This window comes from Phalacrocorax carbo, chromosome 20, assembly GCF_963921805.1.
Source record: "Phalacrocorax carbo chromosome 20, bPhaCar2.1, whole genome shotgun sequence".
Classification (NCBI taxonomy): domain Eukaryota; kingdom Metazoa; phylum Chordata; class Aves; order Suliformes; family Phalacrocoracidae; genus Phalacrocorax; species Phalacrocorax carbo.
In genome coordinates this window covers 6,618,704-6,646,539 of record NC_087532.1, presented here as the reverse complement: position 1 = coordinate 6,646,539, position 27,836 = coordinate 6,618,704, and the positions used below count along the sequence as shown (strand labels likewise).

At 39.1% G+C, this 27,836-nt stretch overlaps 1 protein-coding gene across 8 annotated transcripts in view; it reads right to left on the bottom strand.

Annotated features, from left to right (window-relative positions):
- The window catches only part of VPS13D (vacuolar protein sorting 13 homolog D), a 109,958-nt gene that overhangs the window by 34,223 nt on the left and 47,899 nt on the right, over positions 1-27,836 (bottom strand). For 7 of the 8 annotated variants that reach the window (XR_010375789.1, XM_064470061.1, XM_064470062.1 and 4 more), the window contains 21 exons: positions 26,951-27,101; positions 26,096-26,306; positions 23,799-24,046; positions 22,933-23,124; positions 22,205-22,331; positions 21,162-21,304; positions 20,178-20,308; positions 19,753-19,928; positions 19,502-19,625; positions 18,176-18,411; positions 17,303-17,411; positions 16,498-16,658; positions 16,027-16,135; positions 13,894-14,073; positions 13,512-13,628; positions 13,038-13,187; positions 11,949-12,098; positions 11,013-11,109; positions 9,160-9,308; positions 6,473-6,607; positions 5,968-6,135 (listed from right to left, as the gene is read on the bottom strand). Coding sequence is in view for 6 of the 8 variants with exons in the window: in XM_064470061.1 (XP_064326131.1) it covers positions 5,968-6,135; positions 6,473-6,607; positions 9,160-9,308; positions 11,013-11,109; positions 11,949-12,098; positions 13,038-13,187; positions 13,512-13,628; positions 13,894-14,073; positions 16,027-16,135; positions 16,498-16,658; positions 17,303-17,411; positions 18,176-18,411; positions 19,502-19,625; positions 19,753-19,928; positions 20,178-20,308; positions 21,162-21,304; positions 22,205-22,331; positions 22,933-23,124; positions 23,799-24,046; positions 26,096-26,306; positions 26,951-27,101 (3,264 nt within the window). In the remaining 2 variants the exon portion in view is untranslated. Of the gene's footprint in view, positions 1-5,967; positions 6,136-6,472; positions 6,608-9,159; positions 9,309-11,012; positions 11,110-11,948; positions 12,099-13,037; positions 13,188-13,511; positions 13,629-13,893; positions 14,074-15,170; positions 15,290-16,026; positions 16,136-16,497; positions 16,659-17,302; positions 17,412-18,175; positions 18,412-19,501; positions 19,626-19,752; positions 19,929-20,177; positions 20,309-21,161; positions 21,305-22,204; positions 22,332-22,932; positions 23,125-23,798; positions 24,047-26,095; positions 26,307-26,950; positions 27,102-27,836 lie in introns of those variants that run through there. The other variant, XR_010375790.1, reaches the window with a different exon arrangement.

Sequence of the window (27,836 nt, the reverse complement as noted above, 5' to 3'; positions counted from 1 at the left end):
ATCATGACATGCTAACCATTCAAAAACTGCAGGTTAAGATCAAATTTCATTTAATCTCTGTGTTTATTCCTAATTTCACAGTTTGTGCTTTTGGCAACATTTTGCATACCACATTTTAAATTTGCCTTTTTTCACTTAATTCCCCAATGAGTCTGCAAAACAGGAACATGGTATTTTATTTTGCAAGAAAAGCAGCTGGTAAAACCCTTCAGAATAAAGCTCTAGTGCAGGTATAAAACTTAAAGCTTTCTATTCCCCCCCCTTTTTTTTAATTGACAAGAAAGCCACATGTAGATTCCTATATACAGCAAAGCATCTCACTGTTTGCAGTTGCAGGATTCTCATTGGCAACTGAATGATTTCTCCTGGAAAAGGCTCATTCAAAGCTACCACCAAGGTGTCAGTTTGATTCTGATTGCGCACATTTAAGACACCGAGTCCAGATCAAAACAGTTCTTCCCATAGAATATATCACCATTTTTGTTTGACCTTACCCAGGCCAATTTCTCCACGTAAAAAATATGCTGCCGTCAAAGCAGGTTCACGAACACTTTGTGTAAGAAGCTTTGTAAAAGAAAGGCTGAATTTAACCTGAATTGCAGAGAAAACTTTCAGCCAGGATGCTGGCCACACACGTTTTATCCCATGGTACAAATGAAACGCTGGAAGAACAAAACAATACTTCAAACTTCTCAAAGATGATTCTTTATCCCAAAATCTCCATCAAAGATACTGACCAGAGATACCAGATGTTCTGCACATAAAAAGCAACACTTTCCATAGTTTTTGATTGTCACTAATTGACCATAAAGCTTGCTGTCTTTTGGAACTGCTAGGAAATGGGCAAATGGCCTCATTCATAACGCTCCTCCCAGCACTGAAAATTTCTGCCTGGTAATTTCAGTTACTTTCCATCGCATGATCTGCAGATTTTCATACAGATTGTCACTGCTCAGCACTTGAACCTGCACATCTCTGGATGAAATGCAAGTTAAACTGAAATGATCTGCAGTGCCACCTGGATGCATCACCTGAACAAGCTGCAGGAGCATCTACACAATGCGGGGGAAGGCACGAGGAGAAAAATCTTAAGATTACACTGAAGAAAACAGAGGGGAAAGCTACATTTGGCCTGAACTGTATAAATCACTTCTAGGAATAGAAAAAACTATTTATGGCAATTGCTGCTAAATCCCACAACTTCAATACTAGACTACTCGTGTAAAGGACGACTGTCAGCTTTCCCAAAGTAAAACCCAAATTTAACACTGTCAAGTCACCCACAAAGATGACACGTGTTCCAGGCTTCCTCATTTCAGTCCAGTATGAGACTGCCAGCAATCCTGCGCATTCTGCTGATAACAGTTAAACAGAAGAGTAGGGAGTCAAAAGAAAATTGTGAAAATATAGAAGGGTAGGAAACTCAGAACCTGAATGCCACCATGACCTTTCTTCATTACCAGTTAACTATTTTGTTTAATGCTCTCCTGAGGAAAACACCACCATGTATTTCTTTCTCAGGCTTCATATACAAAGGCTTCTGTCAGAAGCCCCTTGTCACTAAGATTTTTTTTTTTTTCAGCAACTTGAGTTGCGTTTTGAGCTAATATTCCTAGAACTGCTGAATCACAGTGCCTCTGAAGACGCGAGAATGCCAGTTGTTCTTGCTTCTGAATTGTATCAAATAAGAGAGGTCGGTTGCGTAAACTAAGAAACTTTAAACAAAAGGGAACCATCAGCTTTGCTTCAGAAACATTTCTGTCTGTTCCTGGGTAGAACCTGCTTAAACTGTACCTACCTTCTGTGCTCTGCTATATCCACTTCTCATCTTATTTATTGCCGGTTTTGTTAAAGTTAACATTCATATAAGTCAAACACTTGGTCATGATTTGTTTTTAAATAATCCCTTTATTACTTCCTCTTCATTTTCCATTCAGTTATCTTTATTTTTCTGTCACTGCCAACCACTTGAGATTCTGCTTTGATTTATCTTACAACGAGGGTTAAAACTCCCATTTCCCTTTGTGTTGTTTTCATGCTCCTACAAACTCCTCCATGTCAAACACTCACCTGGAGCAATATTCGTATCCTTACTAGTCTTACAATTTTCTTACCTGGCTCCAACACCCGACCTCTTTTCCTATCTCTGTTAAGCACTCAAACACCTCTGCCATCACTCTGAACTGAATTAAAATATAGATGCGGAATGAAAGTCCAGGGCAGAAGTTCATTTGTGCCTCTTCCTCAGCCATCAAAGAAACCAAGCACCCACCATGCAACTTGTTGCGACTCCTCTGCCGGTAAGCTCTGGCATCTCAGGTGCCTGCTCCCAGGCCTGAGGCAGAGGTTCTGCCTCTCAGAACTCTGCAAACTTCCACAAAAACCTAACAAGGAAATGCAGCTGTGCCCAATTACATTTCTCACTGGAAACTTCAAAGTTCAATATGAAAATTAAGCTCTTTCAAGAAGTTCATTATATTTTTTTTTTCGGGAGGAAGGGAGGGACACAGCAATTATTTCCATCCTATATATATATCTATATATATATATATATATAGATATATATCCCCAGAACCTACGCCTAGCTGCAGAGTCACAACTACATTACTGTCTGCTCGTAATTCATAAAAGATAACAGAATTCCTTGTGGGGGTTGAAAGACCCAGACAAATTACATACAGTATTGACCAGCTGACTAAACTTTTCAATCCTTTACCACCAGGAATGTCATTACGGCAGCACAGCATCTATTTGCCAGTAATAGATACAACCATGCTTAATTCTGCACTTGGAGAACGCAAGCTACAGAACGTTTCTGTTCAGACACTAATTTCAGTGTTCAATGCTCAATACTCATTTCTAATTGAAACACCTCTGAAACAGGAATAATTTAGGATTTAGGACTATCATGCCTAATGGGGGAAATAAAAAAAAACAACACCAAAAGGCGGATGCCAAGAATGCAAGACGTTTCTACGCATATGGCAACTATAGAAGTCTCCATTCAGAGGGAATGAAATTCCCTCAGGTGTCTATATTTAGGATCAAAGAACTTTTTAAAATACAGAACTTGGAGTCTCCAAGGGATAAAAACTACAAAACTGTCTGTAGTGAACTTTATTTAACCTAAGGTTTTGTGCCAACTTAAATACACTGCAGCTCTCCACTTGAAAGAAGGCATTACCCACTGCGTGTTCTGAAATGCATGGAAAAGCCATTACAGGGATAATCAACAGAACTATAAAATAGAAAAGCAATAAAATGACAAAACCAGATACAACTCAAATAGCTTGCTTTTCAATTCAGTCAAGCAGTGTTACTTTTCAAGTGATGACTGTAGCATTAAAGTCCGTTTATCTGTCTACTCACACTTAAAAGCTAACTCATCTTAAAATCTAGGATAGGTTTTTATTTAAGACACTAACAGTCAGGTATCCAGAGCAACCAAGAGGGGTATTTTTCCCAGCCACCAGTTTCTATGCAGAACATCATCTAGTTTGGGCTGCATTTGTTACCAGCTCCACAGAAGAAGCTGCAAAGATGAGGACCTCTGTGGCACACCTGAATCAGGTGAAAATATACTTTAAAATACTTCCCCTACAGAGAGCACCAACAGGGGTGGAGGGGGGTGAGCGAGCGGCTGCGTGGTGTTCAGTTGCCAGCTGAGGCTGAACCACAATCATGTTTTTCTTGAGTAATTGGAATTTTTTTTCCCCCCACATTTTTTTCTTTACCAAAATTTCACATATCCTAGACATAATCATAAGGCACATACATGAGAGGGTAGAAAGGAGTAAAAGACAAAGATCTACACTGTACCGTGGTACATAACACATCACAAGTTGTACCTGAAATGTCAATTTTTTATCATATGGACTTTCCTGGCTTCGTTTTCTAGCAGACTTGGATGCCTAAAGGCAGCGCAACGTATAGGGAAGAACTCATCCTCATTATCTGAGCCTTTTTTACCATTATCTTCTATGTAGCAGAATTAAGATCCATCCTTTGAAAGGAGGATCAGCCAAGGAGTTCCATAATGTACTATTAAGCCTTTCTGAAGGATATAATTCTCTCCTTGTTCTGAAAGGACAAATATATAATCCATAGAAAAAGTTTTTAAAAGGGAACTGTGCGAGACTTGCATCACGGGCATTTTGGATATATCAAGGAGAAAGAAAAAAAAATACCTGGGAAGACAGATAAATAGTACATGGGGTGATGTTCAAAGGTACAAACGGGAAGCAGGCACTCAGCTCCTACTGAATTTTGAAAGGAGTTCAGGATCCAACTGCCCTTCTGCCTTTGAAAATCTTCCTTCACAAAACCCTTGGTTACAAATGACTCCAAAGTTCAAAGAATGACCTTGCCCTTGTGGGAAACGTAGGAAGGCTCGTGCCTTTTAAAGAAAGATTTATGAGGCTGTTGCTGCAGATGTGACTGCAATGAGGAAACAACACTTTATAGAAAGGAAACTCTGAAGAAACATACTCTATTGGGTGGAGTGGATGGGTCACAAGAGACTGGAACCACGAGTAGAAAGTATGGACAAAAATACTCATTCGCACAGATGGATACCGCCTTGCAGAGCCTCAGTAAGTCTTCCACCAGACTGCCTGGATAGGCTTGTATTTGCAGTGCTGGTAATCACAGAATAACCTAGTACGGGATTAAGGCAGGAATGTCAACATCGTGGCGTTTTGTTTGAATTTCTTGAAACTGTCCAAAATGGGCTAATGCTGGCAACAAGGTAATTATGATAGAGAAGGTATACGTCATCCTTCCTCACGGTTCAACTCTCTGGGTCAGATCTCCTCACAGCTATGCACTTGTTGATGGACTAGGGACCTCTACAGCAGTTTAATTAGGTTTGATAAAGTTAGTCTTGAGCTATCTATAATTACTCAAACTCTGCAATTTTACCTTTCTCATCTTCTGAATCACCTTTTCCCACCAATGTGGGGAAAAAGTCGTACTTGTGAAAAAATAAGTGGAATAGGTTGGGAAAGGATGAACCACGATAATATAAATGTACAAACCTACCAGTTTGGAAAATTAAAATATTACAAAGTAAAGAATTTTCACAAAAACCCCGAATTTTAACAACAGGTCCTTATGTGAAGAAAGCATTATTCTGGTTCTACCCATGATCACAAAGTTCATTTACAGTACATGTTGACACACCGTGCATGCAATGAAAAATATTTCAAGAACATATGTTTGTTCGGTATCAAGCACGGTATCTACCACAATCAAAACCACATCCTATTTTTGGCCGCTGTCTCAGATCATACCACTCTCAGGCACTGAAGATAGTTATTTTGACTGATAACAATGATACAATTGAATTCTCTCAGTCATTGTCAGGAAGGACTAAAGAATGCTCACCATGCAGACACTTTGGAATTAAACTAAAGATAAATGTGTAGCAATCTAGGAATTCCCTAGTTTGTTACTATGTGGCATAGAAAAAAAATAACTCAAGTGTTAACATAATAATTGATAGTCGCAGCATAGAATCATTAAGCTTAATCACTTTCCAAAAATAAAAGTTAACAACTCCCATCATACTAAATAACCCCTTAAATACTCCAAGTTTCTATAATGCTCTCTCCTATATATATTATATATGTAATATAACATTGTTCACTTGCACATAGGCTATGACACCACACTTGTGCAGTGATTTAATTCTCACTCTGGTTAACTACTGCATTCAAGCTGCAAATGCTATATATATCAATAATAAGGCCTTGAGTTGTTTCACTGACCCTTGCAGGATTTCTGGCATCCCTGAAGCGTATATATAAACTGTTTAAAAAACCAACCAAACAACTATACTTCAAACAAAATTTTTACAAAGCAAACAGGACACAAAGCAATTTAAAGATGGTCAATAATTCTATTTGACTTGTTTCCCGACTGTTTTTTGCTTATTGTTTTAGCAAACTTTAATATCATAATAATTACCTTCGCAGCAGAGTTTGATACTCCGTGTGTGACATTTCTTATGAGACCACCAACATTGCCGTATTTTATAAGTCCAGTAACACCTTCTGAAACATCATTCAATAGACCCATAGGGTTGCCAAGGAAATCCACAGAACCCAGAATCCTTGCTGCCTGACTAAGCAGCTCCTGTGAAATCAAGAGGAAGAATGGAATATCATGAACGGATCATGTTAACACTGGCAAGGCTGATTAAAAGAAAAAAGTCCCACCCGCAACAAAAGCACACACAAAACCAGATAGTTTTACTGAAGAAATGAACGCACGAATACCAGTAATATCAACAATAGTTTCACCTTAAAACACAGTGTATTCTTAGAAGCACGTGACGCTCTTTCTCTGGATACCAAAGCAGCAATACAGCGCTAACGCTTAAGTCAACAGTCAAGAAAGGTCCCCCGTCCTCAGGAGAGAACTCATCAAGAGAGGCTCACCCTTGGCACAGTAAAATCTGTATGACACTTACCTCTTGAAAGTGTTTCAGAATGTCATTAATGATAAACTCCCGAGTTTCATATGGATGGACCCTAGTGAAAGGATCCAGATTAATCACAGCATCTTCGAATCGGATTAGAGGAAATCCCAGCGTGCTTTTCAAAGCCTAATTAAAGAAAAGATATTGCTACTTCCATTTTTCTCTCTACTTCTCATTCACAGCACCCAAATGAATTAATCTTTAAAGGGTAACAAACCAGAATTATCTGAAGCTGCTGGAGTAGCCTACCACTGCCATGCAGACAGAGGACAGCCACTCCATAAACCTTTCACATGTAAGCAATGATCAGTTGCTAGAACTGCATTTCTTCAATAACTGGATAGTCATTAAACACCCTTTCTGATGCAATGTCTCCTACATTTGATAGCAACATTTCAAAACACAATGTGATTAAGATTTCATGCTTTGCACTTTGCCGTAACTGCCCTAACGTTCAGTTAAACCAAACCCTAAATGAACTTCCTTGGTACGTTGTGAAGACAAAACCGGGTATTTTCCTCCCTGGTGAAGTTCTGTGAATGGATTAAGTGTCAGGATGAGCTGGAATAACATACATAATTTCCTGCAAGCCTGAGGCTCATTTCTTAACATTATGTGGTGTACTGAAATTCTTCAAACCAGCTTTTTCTATTATTTTCAAGGAAGAAAACTAAGACAGTAATTAGCCCGTGGGTCATCCGTAACCTCTATAATCTATACACAAAAAACAATATTTAAGGTGGACAAGCGATACAGCCATATATATATGCCCACATAAAATAATTTTGGAAAAATTAAGAAGAAAACTAATCTTCTAAGAAAGAAAGAGATTTCTTCTATTCCAGGTCTTGATAACAGCATCTGCACAGTCATCAGCATCAGAAAATCTGAAGAAGGCAAAAAGCCTGATACTTGTGTCATTTCTTTCTACCTTGATCACTGAAGCATGCTTGGTATTAGGTAATATGAGTTTTTCTGCCATCTGCAGGCAATTAAGGTAAATTACAGGTTTGATTTAAGTTTGCAAGTAAGAAAGGACCTATTTATTTTTTCGGTAAATGGATGACTAACTAGAGTAGTCCTCATTACTCACTTGGGTAGGAAGTAATTTCCTGTTTAACGATAAGATATTATATAAGGCAACTTTGTTAATACTGGTACCTAATAAAAATAATCTGTCTACACCAAATTACCAGACAGCAGTGTCCAAGCCAGAAACATTAGAGGTAGGTAGAAAAATTTCTACAAAGGCTCTACTGTGATTATTCTCTCCCTCCTACCCTGAACTCTCCTGTGCTACAAAACTGAATGGATCTCTTTCTATGAAAGCTAATATACAGAATACAGTCAGTGACTGTTATCATTAGGTGGGGAAAAAAATGTATACGGCAAGTTTTCTCTTGGGAACAATGCTGGCAGCTGCCAAGGCATATCCATATGCAATCATACACCAAAGGTGGTAGGAAATCCAAACAGAACAGTGCACATTGCTAGTTTCTTAAAGGTACTCGCCTCTAACACTGTTCTCTCTCTCTCTGAATTTGAGATAATCGGACGATAAGCCTTTTCATAGAATCACAGAATCGTTAAGGTTGGAAAAGACACCTAGGATCCAACCGTCAAGCACTTCACGTTGAAGCTGAAGTGCAAACACCTTCAAGACACTGCTGATGTTGTTGAATAGTAAGGTATATTACAGCTACCTGCTGAATTGTCCTCCTTTGCACAGGATTTGTTAAAAGCAACACACAAATGCAGGATGGATGATATGCTGGGTTATCCTGGCAGGACTCCATGATGTACATTTATTCTACATTCTTTAAAAGCTTGCACATCTTGATGTCCACAATATCAAGGGCACTAAAAGCCTGGTCAGTGTCTCAGTTTTGGTTTTTGAACATACGAGTTAAATAGGCAGCAGCTCAGTTCCTCCACAGTGGGGAGGGTTTTTCATGGTTTGTTTGGTTGGCTTTGTTTCAACTCCCCCACCTTGGAGGAAATTAGTCGTATTAGCTCAGGGAACAGAAATATTGCTGACTGTTGCCACCTCACTATGTGCAGGAAGGTCCCAACACACAAGCTGGGAACACTGGACAAGATTATCTTCTTGCTGTAATTTGGAATCTCTGGTTCACTTGAAAGACTGTGCCAGAACATTTATTACCACATGAAAAGGACCAGATTTTCTACCTAAGTCCGTACTCAATCTGAACGCACTTTAACATTGAACCAAATTGCACAGTGCTCATGCAAACTTTCCAATTCCAATGAGACATGTTTTTTGGTTGGAAACACTCAGAGTTGCCCTGTATTTCTGCTTCCTAAGTTGAGTAACTTATTTTTCTTCACCTCACCTCAGTTCTCCCATATGATAGTCATTCCCTTTAAGCCTCTGTACACTACTGTTAATGTAACTAAGATCCTTTGCAAAGTAGTGAGTTAGTAGGTGAAGTTGGCTGTGCTTCAACTGAAATTACAAAAGTGAAAGAATATTACAGAAGAGACTGGAAATTGTGCAGTTTAAATAATAAAAGTTACTGGAACTTCTATTATTTGTAACTTAAATAATGGAAAAGTAAATGGAAATGAATAGTGGTAAGTTAAAGCTTCTGTTCCCTTCCCCTCCTACGACAGAACCTCTTTACTTGGAAGCACACTCTGTGAATGCATTGGCATACCTTGAGATCCAAAGGCAGCTTGTTGGAAGTGAAGACACTCAACTTTATCTGAGGCACACTAATTTTCAGATTTTCAAAGTAGTATCGCTTTTGTCCTCCACCTTGTTCAACAACCTTTTCATGAAGGTTTTCATCATACTTTTCAACCTCTGCATCCAGACAAAACACAGGAATCAGAATAGATTATAAATACATAAATAAATAAATACCGGGTTATGAATGCATACTCTGTAAAGAGTTAATAGTTTCTCTGTACAAATAAAAAGTATGTGTGACTGCTCGTGTAGCCAGCAAAATTACTCATGCCTTGTGACACGAAGTTGACCTTTGAGTTTTTTTTCAGATCTGCCTGCATCTCTGAAACCTGAATGTACTCGTAGCTGGATAAAAGAAGTCATCCGAGTTTAAGTTATTTGAGCTTTTAATCTCGCTTCTAATTTATCTTTGTCAGCATACAGAAGCAAGCCGATAGAAACACAACTACACAATATTTCCTACTGTGTAGTCACGGTCTTACAGTATGTTTTCCTCTCTCTACTTTCCCTACACTTCCTCACACACTGAGCTATCAGTATAACACGTAAGGCAAGCAAAGCTGACAAACATTTCAATTACCACTGCAGAATGGACAAAATGCCTGTATGGACGACATTCAATAAATCAATTCATGTACAGAGTGAGCCAAATTTCACTGACACTAACAGGTTCGTAAGTTATTTGTAAGAGCATCTTGGTGGTGTGAGAAGGCAAGGGAAAGATGAAAGATGACAAAGTCTTATGAACTCAGGGTGAACATGTTGCATGTAAATGACAAAATAAATTTTGTCTGAACCTTGGATGACATCATCAGCATCAGTGGATAAACTACAAAGAGAATACAGTGAGTAAGGAAACAAAAGAAACAACTAAAACATGAGGGTAAACCAAAACAAAGTACAGATTAGTAAACAGCATAAGAGCAAAACTCAACATCTTTATTTCTTCTTCACTGCTACAAATCTAAGTCATTAAGTCCTCTGAGAAACTGGGAAATGCAATACTCATATTTTTTAGAGACAGCTCAGAAGATGCTTTGGATTAGAAAGACACAGCACTCTTCAGCATCATTTGTAGGCTTGCCACACTTGGAGTCACACCAAAAATAGTTTTTCCCTGCCACAGTTACCTTATTATAAAACCCTACACACCCCACTGCATAATGGAAGTAACTTTTCCAACTGCCACTCCAAAGCAGACATCTCAAAAAGTCTCCAAATTACAGACAAACCCCACGATAGAAGGATTAGAACTACATCTATGAGATTAGAAGATTCAAGAGCTCTGTCTTTCCTCACTGAATGGAAGAAAACTTGTATTACAATTAAAGCCAGGGGTATGGATGCCACAACTAAAAGGTCAGACAGCCAAAATTTTCCTTCAGTTAAGCAAGAGGAACTGCCCAAAGAACAAATGAACAGAGATCCCATTTCTAGCCTTGGCTTTAAATAAACAAACATTACTAAACAAAGTGGTTTGCTAAATTAATAACACAATTTCTTTTATCCCAATTTAGATGAATCCAGATGCAGGATCTTAAGATGAATACTAAACTCCTTCCCATAGAGGCTCAGCTCAGCCACCGTGCATGGGACAACAGCATGTTACACCGGTCACTACCTGAATACTGTAACAAGCACAGTATACACGACCAACCTTATGGGGGCCATTGAGACATTAGCTTTCCAGTTTTCTGTTCAACAGTGGAAGTTTCCAAGCAGCTAAGAGTTTGCTAGGTGTTTTGAACTGACTTTATATGCAAAGATCATCATACCTCTGTATACTGTAAAACTGGTCTTTATAATTTTATACTGTACCTGATTCAGACTGATCATAGCCAAAGAAACTCAGTAACTTCAGAAGTAGTTTCTCCTCAATTTGAACAGTGAACTTTCGAGCCGTGATCATCAGATGCTACGAAGATAAACATTTCTCAGTTTACAGTATTAACGCTAGAAATATGATCTGTATAAGCCATTAAATAGGACAATGTGTTCTACTTCCATGGAATATTTTCACTGGAATGCATTTGTAGCAACATTCCAACCTCCAAAATGTCTTTGGTAGTTTTCTTCACTTAAAGTTACCTACAACTAGTGATGATTGTTTCCATTTTTTGGAAGGCATTGTGCTTCATTATCTAACCATAATGCTTCAGAATCTCATGCTTAGCTGTTTTCCAACGCTGAAACCAGCTCTTTTTCAAATTAGCATCAAAACACATGGATGAAGATTCCAAGTGAGAAAACAAGTCTTGATAACAGTCTCAGTTTTGCCCTCACAATGCATACCACAATTGGTGGATACAGCTCCAAACACCACCAGTCGCTGCAATACACAGAACAGGGTTTATGCTGGAAGGTAACAGCTTATCAGAGGGATGTAATAACCTCGCACCAGCTCACGAAAAGCACAACATAGACATTCTGGTTCACTATGTCACAACAGTACCTATCAATTCTGAGGTGGGAATAATTGGCTTGAAAAGTAAGGCCTCAGACATGAACAAACAGGGATCTGGCCTAACTTGTTATACCTTTAAACATATTTATTATCCTGTTCATCACTGTACCATAGCTTTAAACGCTATGAACATGAGAAGGTGGATATGGTATACTTTAAGACTCAATATTAATTCAACAAAGTATATTTCACAAATTATTTCATTCACATTATTAGTAAAAATTAGGAAGAGGAAAGGTCATTTAAACAGAATAACACCTGCATGGCACAATCAAAAGATTGTGGTTTACCTTGTATATATCAGTCAGTGCATTTTTACTGGGAAATTTCATGGCATTGACTTGCACTGCAGGACCAGTCTCCACAGGTTCATTTTCACTCATCTTAGGCGTCAGAAAGAGCATAAAAGGCTGTGTGGTGCCAATGAGCTGGTTGTCCACCTGCAGAGTGGACAAGACAGACAACAAAACCTGAATAGGTGACAATAAACAGCAAGATTTATCCTCTAACTGAGGACTTAGAAGCTTTCAGAAATACACAGTCCCTGAGCCAGGGAGATACTGAATATACTTGGTTATTGATCACCACTGAGACCATACCAAGAAAATAGTCAGAATGTCCTCCATTAAAAAAATGGTTATGGCTACCAACAAATAAAACCTGTAACAAAATTGCTATGTTCTCTTTGATTTTTTTCTTTTCCAAAAAAACACAGCCAAAAATACTAAACAACAGCAGAGTTAAGCTACTCCCTGCATTTAAGTTTGACTGATGCATGTAAGTAACCATTTATCTCTTGTAATCTACATCAGTACGCACAATTCCCCTTCCAAGGAAATCTTACATATTGGGAACAGAATTCTAATAATTTAGAGGAGTTTTTTAGTAGAATAAAACCAGTCTTTACAGTCTTCTTTTTAACTTGTGAATTCTGACTTTCAAAGACTGAAATGAAAACAAAGGCAAAACTCTGCAAAGTCAGAAAAAAAAACTAGTTGAGAAAAGAAAAGAGGTTTATTTATCTTATTTGTCTAGGATTCTATGATTAATACTGCGTACTACCAGCATCTGGACTCCTGCTTTCAACAGCTGCTTTTTCATTATCTAATGACAAAGAACCAAAAAACCAGGAAGGGAGAAACAACATAAAAAAAGATTCTAACTTGCCTTATAGAAATCAATGGCACGAAATACAATATATTATTGTCTCAGCTAAGTAGAGAACAATGAAAAAAGGAAACATCGATGCTAATCGAAACTTCTCTATTTAGAAATTGAAATCTCAGTAACAGCTCTAAATGTTTTCAAACCTATTATAGTTTGAACCAGAAACCGTAAAAGACCCATAAACAAATAAATTTGTTCCAAAATGCAAATACCTGTATGTCTTGCACACTGAGCTCCAGCACCTGACTTGTCGACAGTTGCGTGTAGTGGACGTTAATTCTTGTGAGACTTGCAAATACTAGCTCTTCAGGAACTTTGTTGACCAAAGACAATCCTATTCCACCTTCCAGTTTCACAAGCACCTGAGAAGAATATTTGAAGAGGAACAAGAAACCCCACAAAACAAACCAACACTGAAAAAACCTGTGACACTGAATACATGCTTCTGCAAAGAGGTTATTTTTTACGCTCATCTCTAGAGAGGTTGAAAATTTAGCCATGAAATAAAGAGCCATTGAGACATAAACTCAACTTCTAGGAATGAGGAGTTTCAGCAGGAAAATCTGCAAGTTTAAACAAGATATCATCATGGGGAAAAGCTAACGAACAACCCCTCCAACCCCCCTCTAAAATCTAGAAAGGAAAGTGATACGTAGAAGAGACAGACGCTAGTTGTAGTATCTTACTTCTAATTCCTGCTCTGTATCTGGATTTTTTAACTTGCGTAGATCTTGTTCCGTAACTGGAAGTTCATCTCCTTCACTGGATAAACGATCATTTCTACGTTGGTTAAAATCCGTTATCTGATAAACAAATAAATTACCACCATGATCAATTTCCTATTTACAAATCACAGCTATATTGCCCTACCTTATAAAATTATTTTTCTAAAAAAGAAGCAGAGTGAAAACTTTTGTTGTAATTATTTCTGGTTTATGATATTCCCCTCCGCCTTCATATCATTAGAAAGTTAACTGTTTGTAAGACTTCAGAAATGCAATACAGAAAAAGGTATTTCAAGTACAAGCAAATAATGAAACTAGATTCTAGTTAATGAAGGACCTTCACCTGTAGAACTCTGGTTGGCCCATCTGGGATGACTCTAACAGCTAGTACTCCTGACCCAGGCCTCATCTTCTGGTTTATGAACTGCTGTTCAGGTGGAACTGGCCCCAGAAGTTCAAGTGAAGTATCGGGACCAAGAACAACTTCGGCCCCATCATGAAGACCTCGTATTCCTCCCTTTGCCTGGAGAAAAAAATTAGTAAGGAAAAAAACCTGATAGGTAAAGGCTTCAGATAACTTATTTCCATACATTAATTTAAAAGTGAATTTTATTTTCCTCTCCATAAAGCTGAAGAAGAAAGTCTGAAACCCCATCCCAGACTGAGTAGTCTGTGTGTGAGGGAAATTTAACACATTTCTTACTCTTCAGAACTAAAAGAAAAGCAGTCCAGCAGCATTTTACTTGATATTACTAAAGCTGCTGGTAACTCATGTTTGGTCAGCCTGGCAGCTAGAAGAAACAGCTAAGATGAATAATGAAGTCCTCCCACTGCGTGTTCAGAAACTGAAACTATCACATCATGATCGAACATGGGAAGTCCTTCCTGAAAATATTTCCAAAATGATGGAAAGGTTTTAAAAAGACGACCTCTGGATCTGCAGCAGAGAAGGTCGATCCTTACTAAGTCAACATCTTAAATCAGCAACGCAGCGCGTTTTGCCTGCTTCAAACTGACAAGTAGTAACTTAGTGAGCTACAGTAATTTGATCACAAAATGATCACTGCAACATCATGAGACTAAGTAAAATATTTTTCTCTAGATCTGTTTTTTTGAATTTAGAACTGAAACATAGCTTTAAATGTGGCAAAGGAACACTGCGTTGCTGCTACCCTTATTATATCTATTCTGGAGGCCAAAACCTTCTTTTATAGCTACTACATTCCTTTAAAATTTATCAGAACAGAACTACAAATTCAGTCTTAAAAGGTTATTGTGATACCTTAGAGTATTTCCATACTTTACTTTGCTTACATCAGAACAAGTATCTGAAACCCCAAAATGGGTTTCTGCAGGATATTTCTAGTTTCACAGAGGACACGCTCTGTCCTGCCATTACAGAGTGAGCAAAACGGCCAAGATGCTGGTCTTCTGTCAGCGCTGTTCTGTTTTAAAATGAAGAAATATCCAAAGCACATGCTTTGGGACAAACCCCAATAACTTAAAAGGAATTTAGAAACAAGATAAGAAAGGAGCGAGGGGGTGCACGGGCAGAATCTGTAAGAGAACATGATGGTGTCCTATCTGCAGGATTTTCAAAGTGATATTATCATTCTGTACCTTACAGATCCATTCCAGATTCATTGTGCACATAAAAGACTCACTTTCATCACAGAGCTCACATACTAACTACGGAGGTACTTTTTCCACTGAATTGATGTTGATTTCTACTGTCATAGCTGGAACAATTTATTTTTCAAAATAAAACATTAGAAACAATATTATTATGTATTACAACATACTTTGCTATTTCAACAATATGCAGGACGACTTATTCAAATTTGATTATAAGCCGTGGATAAATATGGTTGAAACACTTAAAGAGCATCAAAATTCTTTTGACATTTAGTTCTAGGATTTGCAAAAGCAATCCAGGTTTCTGTGCCTGCAGATTCTAACATCAGCAGGCAGAATTATCAAATATTTTGCAAGTGTTAGCTGTCTGCAAGTCAGAGTTTCCTGGAACACAAGGAAAGAGCAAGCAGTTCAAACTGCTTTTAAAGTTCTTATTACTAAAATGTTAGACCCATGATTCTGGGAAGCGTTGGTTATACACAGATCTCGAGTTTTGTCAGTGATACTAATTAACACAATCTGCAGCATTTTCACATTTGATATGTCTGAAAATACCAAGGCCCTGTTTATCACAAAATGAACAATATTGTTCATTTTCAACAATGATGTACTATTAGTTTTCTAATTATTTACTTTCAAATTAAGAGTTTAATTATTTGAAATTGATATGAACATTCAAACATGAATTTAAAACCACACAAGCTGTTTGCACAAGTCTGGTTTCCTCTGCATTCTCAACTTTGGCCTCAGAGTTTTTAGTTCACTTCACTACTAAGCCCAAACGGCTCTGTCACCTGTGTCATCAACAGTCAAAACAAGCCCAACATTAATCAGTACTGACCTGGACAACAAGTCCATGAATACCACAGGTCAACTTTCCATCACGAAAACTCCACGTCTGGGTAGTACTGCGCCGTCGATCAGGCTTTCTCAACATCAGGGGCTCATACCTGCAACGGAAGAACGAGAGCGTGCCACTCGGTACTTAGAGGACTCCAACTCCTCAGTTTTACTCTTCAGATGTGTTAATGGTGAACATTTATTCTAATTTTGTTCAAGCTCATTTTCCCAATCTCACTTCTGAAGTGCTCTTTTAACAAGCTGCTGCTAAAAATACATTAGTCGTGCTTTTAAAAATATTTCCAAGTCACAAAAGTGATCATGAGGTCCGTTCATGAAAACAGATAAAATCTAGCCGTTCCACATGCCTTCAGAATAATTTCTTTCCTTACCCAGAGAAACCCGCTTAAGCACGCTTTCAAAGACGTGGTTAGAACCTACATCAGTTTCCCGAGAAATGTGTTTGCAATACCTGTTATCTGTGACAGCTGCCAGACCTGCAATATCTAAAATCATGCAAGAGTCCACAGACCGAGGAGAAGGTTTTTGGGGGTTATGAGGAACTGAAGAACCTTCATGGCAAAGCATTCCTGTGCCCGTCATTCTCCAAAGCTGGGATCGTTTTCCTGGCTCCTGTTGCATAAAAATTCAACATTTAAATGAACACAGCAGTACAGAGCAAGTATCTCTGTTCTGTTTTGCTATCAGATGTTTTGAATTATAATTCTTGGAATGGCTTGTATAACTTCAGAGCCCTGAATTAGAAACTACTTTGTATAAAAACTTCTAAGTCAACTCTGATAATTCAATGAACATGCATCCTGCGTTAGCTAGCATCCTTAGATGCAGAGCTGTATTTACAAGCTATTTTTAATCTCCGCAATGTTTAAGTACAGTTTCTATTTCTTAAGAGCTCCACAAACAGAAGAGTTAGCTTACAATGCAACCAGAAAGGGAGCATGCCCCACCTTGTAACTTCATCAGAAACTCCAACACACAATTACCACGTCTGGTTGTCTTAGAGGCATTTACAATGTTCCTTACTACTTTTATTCTAATTCCCTTTTCTGTTCCCCTTACCCATGTAAAACTCTTACATGGAAGCACCACTGTAATTCAAGCAACCTGAACTGCAAGAACATGTCACTTTCAGCAAAGCCAGTCTCCACCCTTTAAAAGTTGCCATGAAAACGTTCTATTTTTCCCTTCTTGCAGCACGTGATTGTACTTCAGCACATAGCAACAGCATTTTAATAAAATCAGACGTGTCTTGGTACCTTCTTTTTCAGCACAACTCGTTGAGTCTTTGGAGAAACATCGAGGACAAGCTCTGCATATGCAGCATCCTTATTCGATGCAACTGGTCTTACACCTGGCTCCTGTAAACTAGAACACCAACAAAACATCAGTACGTTTATTCAGAGTAGCTGCTTCCTCTGTAGATTGAATTAGATCCGTACCAAAATCCAGGCGAGGAAGCTTGCGCTTCCAATATAGCCAATCAGACAAACATTTATATTAGGTTTCTCCCCTCGTTATTTTTGGAATTAGCAGCGTAAGCTGTCAATTTGAGTACGTTTTTAAAAGGGGCTTTGATTTCTCACTGTGACTGGGAACTGCACAGGCAAATATGATGAATTCCAAAGAAAATCTCCTACCTTATATTGAGGAAAGCAACGAAGCATATATCAATCTCCCATAGCTGTTTTCAACAGCATATAAACTAGTGCAAATTTAAAACTCACAGGCACGTCATAAATAGGTATGTCCTGTAGTCAGGTGTCATCCTTAACGCACCAAATGAAATTAAGCCCCCAGACACGACTTGAACATCCCTGCTCTTCTAAGGTCAGACAGGGGGGTCACAGCAGGTGCCGTATGCTAAATCTCTCTCACTATGTCACAAAATAAGCAATGGCAAGCTGCACCTATAAAGCTAAGTTACCACGACCACACAAGGTAGGAATCCCAGCTTATCGACTGCCAGACTCAGCTGAAGTTTGGCACTTCTTCGGCTAGCTACAAGGCTGACAAAAGTTTAGCTCCACTTGAAAAACTTCCAAATGGCAGCCATTAAGAGAATATTAACATAAAGCCTAAAGAACACCATGAATGTTCAAAATATTCTCATCTAATATATAAAGAATTACCCTGAGAAAGTGTACGTAGCAGCAATATAAATGAAGTTTTCATAGTAAAGCTGCTTGCTATCTTGGAAGTCATTCATGCTACAGACGATTTCCGAGGAGCCTGCCCCTTTAACTGTCAGCATTACAAAAGGTGGTAGAATAGGTTCATCCCACGCATAATCCAGAGAGGTCATGGGCTTCACTTCAGTGTATAGTCTTGGCTCGACAACACCGTGCTGATTAAAAACAATTGGGACCTGTAACAGTTATGAAAGAGGATTCAGTTTCACACAGAAATTGTTAATCAGACAGATTTTTGCTATCATTTTTCAGGAATTGATCACGGAGACGTGTTCAGGTCACTTCCCCACCCCCCAGTAGTTTCATAGGCATTTTCTTCCATTCGAGTCTCAATAAAAGATAGTCTCAAAGGGACGAGAAATGTCATCTTTGCTTTTAGCTGTCACCTGCGGTTCAAAATGTCTTTAGTGCCCTGGTAGCATCTCACACCTTCCTAATCAAAATTAGGAGACTTGCTCCATCTTATTTAACAGTTCAGTACCAAAATCCAGAATAAGAACCAATAAATAGTAAGAGCTCTGTCTCCTGCTCTCATCACATGACAGTCAGTAAGTTACTGTAAAATACACACAGTAAATTCTCTGATTTTTATAACCACTGGCTTGTGTAGGGGAATAGACAGGGATCGGCGACCGGAAGATCACGGGATGTGACGGAAAGATAGACTCCTCCCCATAGGAGTGGCAGGAACAGGAACCGCAAGAGCTATATAAGCGTGTGACGCAGCCAAATAGACGGACATTTTGCATCCATCATATTGATGTCTGTGCATCACTGTCCCCAGGGTGGGTAGAGCCCTGTGTCCCGGAGGTATGCGGCCCAAGATAAGTTCTCCCGTAGAAGCGTACAGCTACAGGCTTGGAAGCCCAAAGACAGAGAGAAAGGAAGTGGCAGCAGTAAAGCAGTAAAGGCTTTTTACAGGTTATTCAAATGCTGAAAATAACACAGAACAGATCACAAACTATCACCCTCACACAATTTTCTCATGAGTAATAATGCTCTTCCTTGTAAGACTTTTAACGCGCTCATGAAAGCCACAACGTTAGCACTATTACTTCAACAAGATCAAGTCGTTGAGTACTACCAATTTTTACTACAGCTTCAGAAAATTACAATTATTATATACAAATACCTCTTGCCACAAGCACTGCCATTGTATTTGACTACACAAGCTAGTCATCTCCCTCTGCTTCTAACAAATATAAAAGAACTCCTACTTCTTTTACTGAAAAATAAAAGAAAAAAATTATCTTTTTGCTCTTTTACCTTGGAAAAATTGTCTACACGGAAAGGCGGTGGTAACTGATCTGTGTCACTGAACGCAATGCGGTACGTGGCTCCTTGAAGAGTAATTTCTACTCTTAAGAAGTAACATTTTCCCAGGGTGTCCCTGAACAAGACAAAAAGTGGAAGAGAGGTAGTCTTCTGATCTGCGTTACCTACAGTCTTAGGTGATAAACAGTTGCTTCTACTAAAAAAATGGAGGTATGCTACAGAAGATTACATATAACAACTACCTCATATTAATATGGAACGAGTTATTTTTGTTGACCTCAAAGCCCCCAGACCAAATGCAGTTTGGGACATCCATTAGCCTCACACATAAGAGTTGGTCATAATCGTTACGTGGCCAGTGGAACACGACGCTGGAACCAGGAAGCGTGGAGATGTAGCCATCAGGGTTGGATGTTCCCTGTAATAGAAACTGGTAAATACACATCCTACGGGTATTAGGAAAAATACAGTATTAGTCTATACACCTCTCAAATACGAACACAGCAATTATTCTGTTAGGTGGATGCTGGTATTAGAAAAATGAGAAAGATCCTCATAACCAGCCAACAATACTTTCAAGTATAACGTTTCTGTTCTTTTTGGTTAGAAGATGCTGTGACGAACTACAGGCATTGCAAAAACAAGTAACAAAAAGGAAGCACCTTACCCGGCCTCTGGCAAATTCCCGCTGAACAAAGGCAAGCTTGTAGCTGGACTTATTATCCAACAGGTAACGGGGGGCAAACGTTACCATGCATGTATCGATATAACGGCCTCTGCCTTTTTTAACATTGATACCTAGTTATAAAAACAAGTAAAAGATACAGCTATTATTTACAAGAGAAAAAACCCCACATCTGGCGCAACATATTTCATAGAACAAGAGTTCTTTTTCTTGGGTTCCCGAGACGCGCTGTTTCTGCCAAACCACTGCCATATTTTGAAACGTTATTTTAAACAGTAAAAGTAATTTTATGCCAAGTTACCCTCTGTTTCTCAAGTACAATTTAGAGATCATAAGCACTGAAGATAAAAAGAATTAAACAACCTATTTCCAATCACAAGAAAATCAATGCAAGTAGTTATTCCACTTTTAAACATATAAAAAATTCCTCAGAAATCACTGTGGAGTAACTTCCAAACCGTCATTTAATTAAAAACTAAAAGTTTCTGAGGAAATTGTACTTTAGGTACAGCGGGAGCACAAGGAAGACAGAAGCTGCACTCCTGCACACCAACCGAGAGAGGCACCACAAAGCAAAAACGACAGAAGTAGCACGTGGCTGAATGGTTGCAGTAGAGAGACTCAAAATAATCAGAGACAGGAATGCGGTGGGATTTCAAAGGTACTTAGAAGTAACACAGAGGGGGAATAAAGACACAGAAACAGAAAGAACAGTTTGTAAATGCAGTTATTAACACTCAATGATGACATGTAAAAATAACTGAAAACTGATTTTTAAGCGAATGAAACTCAAAAGGAAGACATAGAAATACTTAGAACACTATTTTCTGTTTAATAATTTTATCTGGACCCTCAAAAGCCTTTAACAACATGCTTCTGTGCTGTAATTGTTCTGGTTTTGGTGTCAGTGACATAACACCTTATGAGGCTCTACGATATCTCTCCAATGTTCCTATCAACACATACCGATGTTATAAATGAGGCCTGGCCGGTTTCCATGTTGGATGACTTTAAGGGCTCTGACACCACTACCACCGTCCAGGGAGAAACCCTGGCACCAGCCAGGCATGCCTTCAGGATGGATTCCTTTCCCAACCCGCATTGTACAACTGTGGGTAAAAAGAAAACACAAAGATTTACTCATTTAAATGAAGAATCGGATATCAACACAATACTGATGATCAAACACATACCCAGATACAAAAAGAACAACTGTGTTTTCATAAAAAAGCGTTAGAAGCCACGATAAATCTTTTCTTGTGCAATTCACACTGCATTTCTGCCATAAGCTCTTAACATATTGGTCAAGTGAGCATTTCTTGTAAAAGGCTAGGTATTTTTCAGACTGATTAACCACGACATTTGTGTGTCTTTATTTTGAAAGAAAAAAGAAAAAAATTGGAATAATTTTTTGTGATAAATTTAACTGTTGTTCATTTGAGCAAAAATCCCAGAATGTTTCAGATAAATTTACTTTAAATTGTGCTCTTTCTTATTTTCATGAAAAAGCAAGTTCCCTCTCTGATGCAGTTAAAGTAGCTGAAAAGTTTCCTTTCCTTTTACATCAGAATCACAATAGCTGTGCTGCATGTGGGCTTCCTAAGTGACCGCTACTGCTCCGCTATTAACATTCAGAGTTTAGGATTCCCGGTTTGGAGTGGGTTTTTGTAGTGGTAACAAAGTAATTTATACAACTCAGTAAGTCTCTTCAAAAAGGTTTTTGATTTTCTTACAAAAGCAGCGTGAGCTCAAAACACGCGAAACAAAACCAGAGCAGCCTGCAGACACAACAGAATTAGCCAACCGAGGAGTTTTCAGCAGGAAATGTCTAAAGATCCAATATGCTTATTTTAGTATTTAGAAACTTAATAACTTAACAGGTCATCTTAACTGGGAAAGACTTTTCCTATGTGATAATCGCACTAATATATCAGCACCCGATCCTCTGCTAATTACTTTCATACTTTGTAAGGTTCCTCCTAGTCTGCTGTTCTTTTGGTATTACTTACAAGTTTGGCTGTTCTTTATCAGCGTAACAGAACAGAAGCGGGCTGAGGCTTCTAGCAAGCTCGTGCTCTTCAAACTGACCTGCAGCATCCGTTTTTGCATTATCTTGCCTGAAGATAAGTGGTAATCCTTTAAGCAAACACCAAAAAAAACCAACCATGTCAAAGTACCCTTCACCTTTGCACAAATTAAAACGAGAACAGTAAAAACTATGTCAGATTAAGGAACAACCCACAGCATGTCAGCTGCAATATCAGCCATTAACCTGCATGCATTCTCCCCGTCATTTTCCCTCTAACCTGTTTAACAGCTAGGCCTACTAACCGCTGCGAGCCACGCAGTCTGGTCCACGCAGAAAAGGAGCTCCTGCAGCTCTGGAAGTGCCAATGGATGTTAACATAGAATAACTGCAATTTAGACCTGCTGCTTTCTCGAGGCATTTCAGTCTTTGAAAATCACAATTTTAAGAGTAACCTAATTTATGTTCATTTATTTAGAGGTACAATAGCTCATGTTTGAAAATCTGCAATATAGCAACTAAAATGTGTAAGTCGTTGCTGTAACATTCATGAAACAATAGCTGCTGGCACCGTAAAAAAAAAATCCTGCAGCTTTAACTTCTTTTAAGCAGTGTTTAAAAGCACTATTTGGCTAGAGAGCAAATCAAAACACTGCATGAAATCTTTACTTCCCAGTTCATGATTACAGCTAGAAAATACTGTAAACATACCTGTTTTGTTGATCAGCCAATATGGTGCTGAAATTAGTATTTTTAGAGACCCTTCAGCACGACACACGATCCTTATGGTCAAATTCAGCAGTCGTTTGTTGACATCATACAAGCGCATCCGCACCATATAATTTTGTGTCCCAGGAGGAATCAAGAGCTCCTTGCAGGTCGGGAAGTTTTCTAGCAATACCCCTACAAAACCAAACGGAACCAAACCCAAACATCACCCACACAGAAACATCCATTTCTGATAAGCATACAGGTTGGTGTTTCATATGGCTTGATCGTTCTGAGTTTTTCGTAAGGCTTACCCAGATTAACATTTAAATCTGCCCAGTCTAATAACCTCTGATCTCAAGAAGAAATGCCTCAACTTAAGTCACAAGCAGCAAAAAAAAGTCCTGTAAAGAACCCTGCTTAGGGCCAATTACTGCCTTAGGCATCAGAAGTCCAGCCAGTGCTGAATAATTCCACACATACCCTCTACACCAACTTTTTCTGTTCAGAAAGAAAACAGCAAAACCATCCAAAACACTGGGAACTTATTTGATTTATTCCCTTCTTTATCACTATCCTCCCCACTTTCCACTGTTTCCACTCCCAGAAATATGAGAAAAGAGCCGAACAAGGAACAGACCAAGACAGCTGACAGACTGAGGGGAATGAAGGCAATATTAGCGCTATTTTGGATGTGTCCACTTGGTTGTTAACTACAAGAAACCCTGCAACCCAACGAAATAATCATATAAATGGTTTCAATTTTTTAATTTTTCCATTCTTGCACCATAGTTCCTTGTACAAGAAACAGTTATACTGAGGTACTCCTCTTGGAGGATCAGAAAGCAGTATCTGAAAAAGAACCTTACCAAGCTCAATGTTCTGAGACGTATCTGCTGTGTGCAATGCTGCCTCTTTGCCAGGTTTTAACGTCCCATTGATTGGCATGCCTTTAACATAGAACTCAAGTTCACAGGGTAGCAAGTTACAGATCACCACCGTTGGCAAAAGATAAATAGTATGCCCAGGCTGTCTGAAAATCTGTTTAGCACTGTCAGAAAATATGTTGGAAGGCACGTAATCCGGGTAATTTTCTTTCTTTATAGCCACACAAAACCTGTGAAAGGAGATGTATATGAGAAGCCATCAATGAGCTTGATGGAGTAATTGAACCATATCTTTGTGTATTGCACTAAATCCCACAATGTGCTGTAACTTCAGGACTGAGAGCAAAAACAGTGTTTAGAGTTGTTCTCCACGTAAGCACTTTAGAGTTTGATTATAAGATATTGTATATTTATGCCTAACATAAAGGCAATAGGAGTTTCCTTATTTTAAGCAGAGAAGTAATTTACTCACTCCAAAACCTTCATCTGTTCAAAGACCTAACAGAAAATTGCTTTTACAGATTACCACCTTGAAAACCAACTTTCATAAGCTCACGGAAACATGTTATCAACTATTCCTAAACGATTTTAACTATTAAAGCAAACTATAATCATGTACTTAAACATAAATCACAGAATGCCAGGTTGGGAGGGACCTCAGAGATCATCTAGTCCAACCTTTCTAGGAAGAGCCCAGTCTAGACAAGACGGCCCAGCACCCTGTCCAGACGACTCTTGAAAGTGTCCAACGTGGCCGAGTCAACCCCTTCCCTGGGGAGATTATTCCAATGGTGACTGTCCTCACTGTGAAAAACTTCCCTCTCATGTCCATTCGGAATCTCCCCAAGAGCAACTTGTGTCCATCCCCCCATGTCCTCTCCATGGGACTCCGTGTAAAAAGGGAGTCTCCGTCTTCCTTGTAACTACCCCTTAAGTACTGGTACAACTGAAAAATGTCCTTCCCAGTAGATATATTGTTGCTTTGGCCACCTGACACTTCAGTTTTTCATTAGTTAAGGTAAAAATCAAGTAAGTAAACCTTCATTTTAAATAATTTGTTAATATTCCTCCTTGTGACACCTTCAAAAACAGCATAACAGGAAATGAACTATGGAACTGACACACAGCAGTAAATATATAGTATACAAAGGTAATTTCCTGAAGCAACTTCCATAACGTCTACTCCTAAATTGACAGCACCCCTAAATCCATCATATCATATAACTACAAAATTCCACTAACTCCTCACTATGCAGTGACATTTTTGGGCTTAGAAGAGACAGGACAAAGAATGAGTACTTGCGAACGCACTATGGCAAATGACTCATTTCTCTCAGTGAGACAGACCAGATAATTTAAAATAAGTCCACATTCTATTTTCTCACCTATTCTTTTTTACAACAAATATTAATAGTGTGCTTGCTTTGTATTCTCAGACATTTGCTAACAGGCTGTTAAATGTGCTGTCATTGTCCTGTCAAGGGGCTTCAAGGAGCCCTGCAGAAATATAGCAGTTACGCTTCAATGCTTTCTCATTATTCAACAGACCAAACAACACATCCCATTAGAGCTGAAAGCTTCTGCAGTTCAAGTATTTTCTTTCCTGTTGTGCTGGTTTTGGCTGGGCCAGAGCTCGTTTCCTCCACAGAAGCTGGTATGGGGCTGTGGTTTGGATTTGTGCTGGCAACAGCGCCGACAGCCCAGGGATGGTTCCGTTCCCGCTGAGCAGGGCTTGTGCAGAGCCAAGGCCTTTCCTGCCCCTCACCCCACCCCTCCAGCGAGGGGCTGGGGGGCACAAGGGGCTGGGAGGGGACACAGCCGGGACAGTGACCCCAACCGACCCCAGGGCTGTCCCACACCGCACGGCGCCATGCCCAGCACGCGGAGCTGGGGGAAGGACGGGGAAGGGGGGACGTTGCCAGCGATGGCGTTTGCCTTCCCCAGTCGCCGCTACACGCCATAGAGCCCTGCTGTGCTGGGGGTGGCTGAGCACCCGCCTGCCCACGGGGAGGGGTGAAGGGACTCCTTGGCTTGCTGTGCTGGTGCACGTGGCCTTTGCTTTCCCTGTTCAACTGGCTTTATCTCAACCCAGGAGTTTTCTCACTTTTACCCTTCTGATTCTCTCCCCCATCCCACTGTGGGGGGAGCGAGCGCACACCTGTGTGGGGCTGCACTGCCAGCTGGGGATAAACCACAACATTCGTTATTCACTTTCACAGTATTTCATTTATCAGAAAAAGATAACACAGCTTACAGAATAATAATTAAGTCTTAATTACCTGAAAAAGCGGCTATTTTCAGACTCCATTGAATGACACTCTCGCTTGCTGCTGCATACTTCTGCTGTCTTCTGGACATTAGTCCAATGAATTGGAGCCTTACAGAAAAAGACTCCCATTCCTTTTGGCCTGGCTTGCAAACGCCAAGATGTAAGATGTAATGGAATAGCAAAGGAATCTCCTGGCATAACTGCTGGAAGAACTACAGGTTCTGCAATCAGAGAACAAATTGCACGTATCAAATCAGGCCTTTTTACTGAAAGTCATAAAGTTTTCAAATAGGAAGCCTCAAATTTTTGAAGCAATACATTTCATTTTAACAGAACACACTAGCTACTTTGTGTATGTTTCAAAAATCAACCCATTGTTTTAAGCCCCATTAACAGCCTGGCAGCTGGTAAATTTAGGTGTGTAAATCTGAAACTGGAAACAGACTAAAAACTTCCTGGAATTCAAATTCTATTTCCTTGGATGCTTTAGTGAAAATGCTTCTTTCAAAAAGACCTCATTCATTACATTTTGAGTACATTATCAGCATATCACTACATTTCTAGATCGCACCTTTGCATGCTAAACACCTGAAACCTTCTAGACTGCTGCTAAAAGATATAACATGCTACATACAGAAATAAGATTCAGTCTTCACAGAGTCTCAGCCTTCCTCGTTTACCTGAACAGTAAGGAAAAATCCTACTGGGTTCTCCAGCTTACCCTGCTGACCACTTTTTGCTTAAGATTAGCCTTTTCCCCTCCAGGGAGGTCTACTTTGTTGTTAACCACTAGAGGCAGTGGTGAATCTTCTTGGGGAGGAAGGTAAAGATTCCCCATAGTATGGAAAGAATATACAACGCTTACTGTCAGGAGCAGAAGGACTATCTAGTCTTAGTTCCATTGGCGTTTCCAGCTTGTTCTTCACAATCAAGGCTGAGCGCACTGTTATCACTTTCCGAGCGCTACCTTCCATGGTAACTTCAAATACCACACGAACTGGAGGCAATGAAGAAAACTGGAAGATATTTAAAAGCATTAAAAAGCTCAGGTAATGATTATACCTAGAAGAGGGACGCCTCAATTATGAAGCAGTAACTGCTGGAGTAAAAACTTGCCAACCGAGTCCAACCACATGCAACACCTGAAGTATATATAGTTTTATAATAATGATTTATAATCCTGTACCTCCTCCTCAAAACACAATAATATTAACTATGAAAAAGCAACTCTAAATACTAATTCCATTACCTTTTTTAAAATGACGCAAGTTCAAGTAAGAGCAACACAGATCCTAAACCAACACTTTATACACTATCTCACCATTACATTATTTTATAAATTCATTGAGTTTGAATTCCAAGCCTCATATAATTAAGAGTCGCTCATCATTCCTATCTGTCAAAACCAAAAATTAAGGTGGAGCTTTCTTAAAATATTCATACTTTCTTCACTCTTAGCCGCCCTTCTACTGTGATGTTTTACCTCCTGCATTGCACGAAGTCATTGCCACTTCGATCCTGAAAACCACATTTCATATGGGCTGGAATTCACATACTGGAGTTTCAGACCCATTCTTCAAACAACCATTTACATGGGTGAGGAATGGTAAGTCACGTTAAATACTTGTTCTGATCTGAAAGTTTGTTTGCTTGACTTTTGTTTCCTGTCTATTGAAAAGGTTCTAGAAAGATGGAAAAGCCAGTTCACTTGTAGACTTATGCTAGTCTTATTTAAGTAGCTCTCAAAAAAA